The sequence below is a fragment of the Bombina bombina genome, chromosome 11, assembly GCF_027579735.1.
Source record: "Bombina bombina isolate aBomBom1 chromosome 11, aBomBom1.pri, whole genome shotgun sequence".
Taxonomy (NCBI): Eukaryota; Metazoa; Chordata; class Amphibia; order Anura; family Bombinatoridae; genus Bombina; species Bombina bombina.
The window spans coordinates 24,569,370-24,579,369 of NC_069509.1; the positions used below are offsets into that span (position 1 = coordinate 24,569,370).

Sequence of the window (10,000 nt, forward strand, 5' to 3'; positions counted from 1 at the left end):
GCGAAGTGGTCCTCCAGACGGGCAGAAGTCTTCATCCAAACAGCATCTTCTATCTTCATCCACCCGACGTGGAGCAGCTCCATCTTCAAGACATTCGCCGCGGAACCTCCTCTTCATCCGACGACTAAAGACGAATGAAGGTACCTTTATGTGACGTCATCCAAGATGGCGTCCCTTAGATTCCGATTGGCTGATAGAATTCTATCAGCCAATCAGAATTAAGGTAGAAAAAATCCTATTGGCTGATGCAATCATCCAATAGGATTGAAGTTCAATCCTATTGGCTGATCCAATCAGCCAATAGGATTGAGCTTGCATTCTATTAGCTGTTCCAATCAGCCAATAGAATGCAAGCTCAATTATATTGGCTGATTGGATCAGCCAATAGGATTGAACTTCAATCCTATTGGCTGATTGCATCAGCCAATAGGATTTTTTCTACCTTAATTCCGATTGGCTGATAAAATTCTATCAGCCAATTGGAATCTAAGGGACGCCATCTTGGATGACGTCACTTAAGGTACCTTCATTCGTCTTTAGTTGTCGGATGAAGAGGAGGCTCTGCGTCGAATGTCGTGAAGATGGAGCCGCTCCGCATGGGATGGATGAAGATAGAAGATGTCGTTTGGATGAAGACTTCTGCCCGTCTGGAGGACCACTTTGCCCCCGGCTTTGATGAAGACTTCTCCCGGCTTCGTTAAGGACTTTGGCCTGGCTGGATGAAGACTTCTGTTGCTTCCTTGAGAATGGATGTCGGATCTTCAGAACAGTAAGTCGATCTTCAGGGGGTTAGTGTTAGGTTTTTTTAAGGGTGTATTGGGTGGGTTTTATTTTTAGGTTAGGGACTTTGGGCCGCAAAAGAGCTAACTGCCCTTTTAAGGGCAATGCCCATCCAAATGCCCTTTTCAGGGCAATGGGGAGCTTAGGTTTTTTTAGATAGAATTTTATTTGGGGGGTTGGTTGTGTGGGTGGTGGGTTTTACTGTTGGGGGGATGTTTGTATTTTTTTTTAAAAGGTAAAAGAACTGATTACTTTAGGGCAATGCCCCGCAAAAGGCCCTTTTAAGGGCTATTGGTAGTTTAGTTTAGGCTAGGGTTTATTTTTTATTTTGGGGGGACTTTTTTATTTTGATATTAGGTGTAATTAGTTTAAATATCTTGTAATTTGTTTATTTTTTTCTGTAATTTAGTGTTTGGTTTTTGTACTTTAGCTAATTTAATTTAGGTAATTGTATTTAATTTAGTTAATTTATTTAATTATAGTGTACTGTTAGGTGTTATTGTAACTTAGGTTAGGTTTTATTTTACAGGTACTTTTGTATTTATTTTACCTAGGTAGTTATTAAATAGTTAATAACTATTTAATAACTATTCTACCTAGTTAAAATAAATACAAACTTGTCTGTAAAATAAAAATAAACCCTAAGCTAGATACAATGTAACTATTAGTAGGAAATCGTGCACAAGCACGTACGACCAGCTCACCGCTGACTTAAGCGGTGCTGGTATTGAAGTGCGGTAAGGAGCAAAATTTTGCTCAACGCTCACTTCTTGTCTTTTAATGACGGGTTTGTAAAAACCTGTAATACCAGTGCTGCAGGTAAGTGAGCGGTGAGTAAAAACTGCTCATTAGCACCGCATTACCTCTAACGCAAAACTCATAATCTAGCCGTATGTGTTTTTGTCTACTATAAAAATACAATGCAATTGCACATACTTAATGAAGTTTTAATGAGCTGTATTTTTTTTTCTGACAATTTTTTAAATTGACTTACATTTGCTGGCCCATTGTATCATGTGACAGTCACCAGCCAATCACAGGCTTATATATGTATACACTGAACTCTTGCACATGCTAAGTAGTTGGTAGTGCCTCAGAAAGTGTGCATATAATAAAGTGCACATAATTTGATAATGGAACTATATTGGAAAGTCTCTTGAATCATGAAAGTTAAATTGTGACTTTAGTGATCCAGAGAGAAATATATTTTACCACCTATATTTCATTTTAGCCATTTTCCTTCTACTAAACACTATCTCACTGTATGGTTGTGTATGTGTGTATATATACATACATATATATATATATATATATATATATATATATACATACAAAAATACACACAAACACACCCATATATATATATACACACACACACACATTCATATACACACACACACATACACTTGCATACACATAAATATATATACAACACATATACACACACACACATTCATATACACACACACACACACATACACTTGCATACACATACATATATATACACACACATATACACACACACATACACTTGCATACACATACATATATATACACACACATATACACACACATACACTTGCATACACATACATATATATACACACACACACATACACTTGCATACACATACATATATATACACACACACACATATACACACACACATACACTTGCATACACATACATATATATACACACACATATACACACATATATATACACACACTCATACACATACACTCTCACGCACATATACATACACACACTGCTTGTCTTTTTAAGCAGTTGTCATACTCTAATTTAATGTTACTTTCACTTTCAACTTCATGGACCTACACAGAAGTTATTGATGGACATTACTTTTTGGATTTCATTTTTAGGTAAGTAAATATGTAGTAAGATTTGGTTCAGTATTCCAACCTTCACATCAAAGAAGAAGAGGTGTGTGTGTGGGGGGGTTATTTGTTGTTAATGTCTCTCAAACTGTCCCTGGCCTCTGAAACGGAGTCTACTGAATGAGATACTGCAGCCGCCACCCCTCTCCTCCCTGTCATTGCCTTGGTAGCACTGCGCCCTGTGATTGCTGCTCTGCTCATTTCCTGTACACCTGGGCTTCCACCTGCCCCTAATCTTCTTCAGTCTGTAAGTGCCCTAGTATAGGTTTGCCTCTGTGTACTCCTGGGTGCTATTGTTTTGCTGCTTACTATTGTGCTTTACTGTTCTGCCTGCTTGTTACTGAATCTTGCATTGCCTATTGACCATTCTACTGCTTAACCCTTTTGATATTCAGAAAAATTAGACTGCCTGTTAGTTACTGAATCCTGCATTGCCTATTGACCATTATACTGTTTAACCCTTTTGATATTCAGAAAGATTGGACTGCCTGTTAGTTACTGAATCCTGCATTGCCTATTGACCATTATACTGTTTAACCCTTTTGATATTCAGAAAGATTGGATTGCCTGTTAGTTACTGAATCCTGCATTGCCTATTGACCATTATACTGTTTACCCCTTTTGATATTCAGAAAGATTGGACTGCCTGTTAGTTACTGAATCCTGCATTGCCTATTGACCATTATACTGTTTAACCCTTTTGATATTCAGAAAGATTAGATTGCCTGTTAGTTACTGAATCCTGCATTGCGTATTGACCATTATACTGTTTAACCCTTTTGATATTCAGAAAGATTGGACTGCCTGTTAGTTACTGAATCCTGCATTGCTTATTGACCATTCTTCTGTTTAACCCTTTTGATATTCAGAAAGATTGGACTGCCTGTTAGTTACTGAATCCTGCATTGCCTATTGACCATTATACTGTTTAACCCTTTTGATATTCAGAAAGATTGGATTGCCTGTTAGTTACTGAATCCTGCATTGCTTATTGACCATTATACTTTTTAACCCTTTTGATATTCAGAAAGATTGGATTGCCTGTTAGTTACTGAATCCTGCATTGCATATTTACCATTATACTGTTTAACCCTTTTGATATTCAGAAAGATTGGACTGCCTGTTACTGAATCCTGCATTGCTTATTGACCATTATACTGTTTAACCCTTTTGATATTCAGAAAGATTGGACTGCCTGTTACTGAATCCTGCATTGCATATTGACCATTATACTGTTTAACCCTTTTGATATTCAGAAAGATTAGATTGCCTGTTAGTTACTGAATCCTGCATTGCCTATTGACCATTATACTGTTTAACCCTTTTGATATTCAGAAAGATTGGACTGCCTGTTAGTTACTGAATCCTGCATTGCATATTGACCATTATACTGTTTAACCCTTTTGATATTCAGAAAGATTGGACTGCCTGTTAGTTACTGAATCCTGCATTGCATATTGACCATTATACTGTTTAACCCTTTTGATATTCAGAAAGATTGGATTGCCTGTTAGTTACTGAATCCTGCATTGCATATTGACCATTATACTGTTTAACCCTTTTGATATTCAGAAAGATTAGATTGCCTGTTAGTTACTGAATCCTGCATTGCATATTGACCATTATACTGTTTAACCCTTTTGATATTCAGAAAGATTAGATTACCTGTTAGTTACTGAATCCTGCATTGCCTATTGACCATTATACTGTTTAACCCTTTTGATATTCAGAAAGATTGGATTGCCTATTAGTTACTGAATCCTGCATTGCGTATTGACCATTATACTGTTTAACCCTTTTGATATTCAGAAAGATTAGACTGCCTGTTAGTTACTGAATCCTGCATTGCTTATTGACCATTCTTCTGTTTAACCCTTTTGATATTCAGAAAGATTGGACTGCCTGTTAGTTACTGAATCCTGCATTGCTTAATGACCATTATACTGTTTAACCCTTTTGATATTCAGAAAGATTGGACTGCCTGTTAGTTACTGAATCCTGCATTGCATATTGACCATTATACTGTTTAACCCTTTTGATATTCAGAAAGATTAGACTGCCTGTTAGTTACTGAATCCTGCATTGCCTATTGACCATTATACTGTTTAACCCTTTTGATATTCAGAAAGATTGGACTGCCTGTTAGTTACTGAACCCTGCATTGCCTATTGACCATTATACTGTTTAACCCTTTTGATATTCAGAAAGATTAGACTGCCTGTTACTGAATCCTGCATTGCTTATTGACCATTATACTGTTTAACCCTTTTGATATTCAGAAAGATTAGATTGCCTGTTAGTTACTGAATCCTGCATTGCTTATTGACCATTCTTCTGTTTAACCCTTTTGATATTCAGAAAGATTAGACTGCCTGTTAGTTACTGAATCCTGCATTGCTTATTGACCATTCTTCTGTTTAACCCTTTTGATATTCAGAAAGATTAGACTGCCTGTTAGTTACTGAATCCTGCATTGCCTATTGACCATTATACTGTTTAACCCTTTTGATATTCAGAAAGATTGGACTGCCTGTTAGTTACTGAACCCTGCATTGCCTATTGACCATTATACTGTTTAACCCTTTTGATATTCAGAAAGATTAGACTGCCTGTTAGTTACTGAACCCTGCATTGCCTATTGACCATTATACTGTTTAACCCTTTTGATATTCAGAAAGATTAGATTGCCTGTTAGTTACTGAATCCTGCATTGCGTATTGACCATTATACTGTTTAACCCTTTTGATATTCAGAAAGATTAGATTGCCTGTTAGTTACTGAATCCTGCATTGCCTATTGACCATTATACTGTTTAACCCTTTTGATATTCAGAAAGATTGGATTGCCTGTTAGTTACTGAATCCTGCATTGCGTATTGACCATTATACTGTTTAACCCTTTTGATATTCAGAAAGATTAGACTGCCTGTTAGTTACTGAATCCTGCATTGCTTATTGACCATTCTTCTGTTTAACCCTTTTGATATTCAGAAAGATTGGACTGCCTGTTAGTTACTGAATCCTGCATTGCTTAATGACCATTATACTGTTTAACCCTTTTGATATTCAGAAAGATTGGACTGCCTGTTAGTTACTGAATCCTGCATTGCATATTGACCATTATACTGTTTAACCCTTTTGATATTCAGAAAGATTAGACTGCCTGTTAGTTACTGAATCCTGCATTGCCTATTGACCATTATACTGTTTAACCCTTTTGATATTCAGAAAGATTGGACTGCCTGTTAGTTACTGAACCCTGCATTGCCTATTGACCATTATACTGTTTAACCCTTTTGATATTCAGAAAGATTAGACTGCCTGTTACTGAATCCTGCATTGCTTATTGACCATTATACTGTTTAACCCTTTTGATATTCAGAAAGATTAGATTGCCTGTTAGTTACTGAATCCTGCATTGCTTATTGACCATTCTTCTGTTTAACCCTTTTGATATTCAGAAAGATTAGACTGCCTGTTAGTTACTGAATCCTGCATTGCTTATTGACCATTCTTCTGTTTAACCCTTTTGATATTCAGAAAGATTGGATTGCCTGTTAGTTACTGAATCCTGCATTGATTGGTGTAATAAAGAAATATCCCACACACATTACAGATACAGGCATACAGACATATCAACTATTCATTAAGAGTCACAGAGGCCTATTTATTAAAGGTCTGTTGGACCTGATCCGACAGTGCGGATCAGGTCCAACAGACATCGCTGAATGTGAAGAGCAAAACACTCTCCGTATTCAGCATTGCACCAGCAGCTCACAAGGTGCAACGCCGCCCCCTGCAGGGGGTGTCGTACTCGATCGGGTTGAATTGCGGCGATGTGTGTCCGCCTCCTCAAAGCAGGCGGACAGGGTTATGGAGCAGCAGTCTTTAGACCGCTGCTTCATAACTGCTGTTTCTGGCGAACCTGCAGGCTCGTCAGAAACACGGGCCCTCAAGCTCCATTCAGAACTTGATAAATGGGCCTCAGAGTGTTGCCTACTCTGTTTGAAGGACCTACATTTGAACAGATATCATCTGCTAGGTCTTACTGGGGACCTTCATGCAACAATAACAATTACTACATTAGTACAAAAAACCATTAGTTACAAATTGCATATTTTATCCGTTAAATCTCGGCAGTTTTTAAGGAATGTTTTAATTTCTGGAATTTCTGTGTCTGTGATGTCTTTCTTTGCACTGTTAGATTGAAGACAAAAATTAAAACAAATTTTAAGCTTAACTTTTAAATAAAGTAAGTTATTTGGTTTCTGTATATGATCATAATATTTTTTCTAATATTATTCAATAATAAAACAACTATGTGCTGGATAAATTAGAAGTAATTTACAAATAAATCGAATTGTAATGTTTTAAGTATACTTTTCACCTCTATTTTTTAATATGTGGGTTTTTTTTCTATACAATTAGTGAATTACCTATTTTGGGATAAACTCGTCAGTTTAGAAGATCAAATAGTGAGACCTGCAGGTGTAACTTGCTGAGAGAATGTGATAAGACCACAGAGAACTTCTGGTAAAACCAAGGAATGCCCCTGTTCAGTCATCTCAACAAAACTTCAAGACTTATTTTACATTTCAAAAAATACACTTTAACTTTTGTACTCTTTGGTACCTTTTTGAAGTTCGTATTTTAAAATTTACATTGTAGATTAAACATAACATTTACTCTTTACATTGAATACAAATGTTTACCGTGTAAATTAAATAAATTCTTCCTCAATATAATAAAGAGGTTTACTGCATACCTGAAATGAACATTTTGTTGTGTACTATTAATACAATTGTTAACTACAATTCTTAGTTTGTACTTTGAGTTTTATTGAGCTCTATATTGTAAAGAATATGTCTATCATTCACATACAGAAATGTTATTTATTCAAAGGTTCTCCAGCTTGGAAAGAAATTGTAGTTCAGACTTCATAAAGGCTGAACTCACTGAATTTTCAAAAGAAAAAGGGCATAACTCTACAGCACTGCGAGATCTTTAACATTTATATATGTGAAGCGGAGACAATCTCAGTGCGATATAGCAATGATATGAGAGTTTTGTTACACTTACACTTTGTGCATTGTATTTATATTAATACAGATTTCAGATTGGATCCTTTCAATATCATTGTATTGAAGATTTGCACTTTCTCATTTATATTTTAATACATTTTCATTTAGCAGGGATTTTACACATTCTTATTATGTTTTGAAAGTTTCTGTGTTACTTTAATAACAGGATCATAGCTTATATATCTCTATGTAGCTTTTGCAAATTACATTGCACCTTGTATTATACCTTGTATTATTTGCTGCAACTAAAATTTGCACTTTCAGAAAGTGGAAGGGACAAGGGAGTTCCCAGGGTATGTCTGAAGCTCTCTCACAAGTCTTGTAATTTTTTCTAAGCATTTTAAATGAGCTGGTCTCACTGATTTGTCTCGCCAGCTTTATGCTCAAAATTGACAATACTTATTTTCACTTATTTTAAATAACAGATAAGCAATACATACTAAAATATAGACAAAAGCAAGTTTAATTGTAGTGATATTTCAGTTTAATTTGGATTTGATGCAAGCGGAGCCTTTATATCAGCCCCAGGGGTTCCCATGTGAAATTTTGTATCCCAGAGAGCTAGATTACTTTATATGGAAGACATTTCTCATCTCTCTGGGATTTCAAGGTTCTCCTCTTTTCTTAGAAAATTCAGTGAGTTCTACCCCTGTTTAGTCAGCACTATATTCACTCTCCAAACTAGAGAATGTTTGATTATCTGGCCCATAGAAAGTAATGACACTCTCTGGGAAACTGAAACTAACAGTTTTTCAGTTTTAATTTAAATAAAAGACATGCAAAGTGCAATTTTAATTTGCAAAATATACCCATAAATATACTTAGGGGCCGAATTATCAAGCTTGATGCCCCTGTTTCCGTGTGAGCTTTCAGGCTCGCTGGAAACAACAGTTATGAAGCAGCGATCTAAAGACCGCTGCTAAATAACTTGTCCGCCTGCCCTGAGGCCGCGGACATCAATCCGCCCGATCCTATACGATCGTACTGATTGACAACTCCTGCTAGCGGGGGTGGCATTGCACAAGCAGTTCACAAGAACTGCTTGTGTAATGATAAATGCCGACAGCATACGCTGTCGACATTTATCAGTGTGCAGCGGATATGATACGCTACATTGTATCATGTCCGCTCGCACATTAATAAATAGGCCCCAAAGTTTGAGTCTAATTTGTTAAAGTTACACAGAAACTGTGAATACATAGTCAGAATTTGTAAAATCACAATCCTAAATACACGGCTGTATAAATAACAAAACACAAAATATAAAATAGCAAGCACAAAGTATAAATGTAGCAGAACTGTCATGTCATGCAGTGCTATAGAGCAATGGGCTTGTCTCTCCTTCACATACAGAAATGCAGGTAATGAAGTAAAGCAAAATTTGCCTTTTTGAAAATGTCACTAGGGATCTTGCAGTCCTGGAAAATCATTTTAGATCATCTCACCTGAGCAGAGAGGTTTTGAATATCAGGGCCTGAATGAGAAATAGGCTCTCAAGGGAAGATCTAGGATTCCATCCCTCCTGAGCAGATACCTTAAGAGAATTGGTCCTTTTAAAGGTCTTAAAAAAAATCACTGTCCTTTCTAAATACGGTCATCTTTTCAGCTTTTCAGCTTTGAGTGACCATTTCTCACCTGTAAACAAACACGGGTACAATGAAATCGGTAAAGTTTGGCTCCACATCAACATCCTCTGTCCGGTATAAGATGTCCTCAAATTCCTTTGTCCATTCTACTTTCTCATTAAGCGGGACAAAGTTACCTGAAAAATAAAGTGATAAAAGCCATAATATACTGTAACTGAGCAAGAACATATAGACTCCATGGGAAGTGTGTTACATCTTTTTCATAGAGACTTATCTAAATCTATTCCAGCCCATTTACTCTAATTACTCAAAAAGTACTCAAAATCATATAAAATTATTAATTGCGTACGTCATGAATTGATATTAAGAACACATTAAACACCTAGGGCTCGATTACAAGTGGAGCGCTAAATTATTGCGCTCCCGCAAACTGGCACATTCGCCTATTTGCGGGAGCACAATAATTAAGCAGCCATTACAAGTGACTGGTTATTGCTACCACAAGCTCGCAGTAGCAATTAGCGCTCCGAAAATTAACCAGTAATTAGATTTCTGGTTATTTTTTTTAAAGTGCCCAAATGCCCTCAAAATAGCGGGCATTATATTTATTTATTTAAAATTTTAATTTAAAAAAAAAAAAACTGCACTACGCAGTT

General features: G+C 36.3%; 1 protein-coding gene across 1 annotated transcript in view; it reads right to left on the bottom strand.

The window, feature by feature from the left end:
- Positions 1-10,000, bottom strand: part of LOC128642217 (uncharacterized) — a 20,291-nt gene that overhangs the window by 3,161 nt on the left and 7,130 nt on the right. Inside the window, exons 2-3 of the mRNA XM_053694917.1 lie at positions 9,394-9,520; positions 6,801-6,874 (exon numbers count right to left, since the gene is read on the bottom strand). Coding sequence (XP_053550892.1) covers positions 6,801-6,874; positions 9,394-9,520 — 201 coding nt within the window. The remainder of the gene's footprint in view (positions 1-6,800; positions 6,875-9,393; positions 9,521-10,000) is intronic.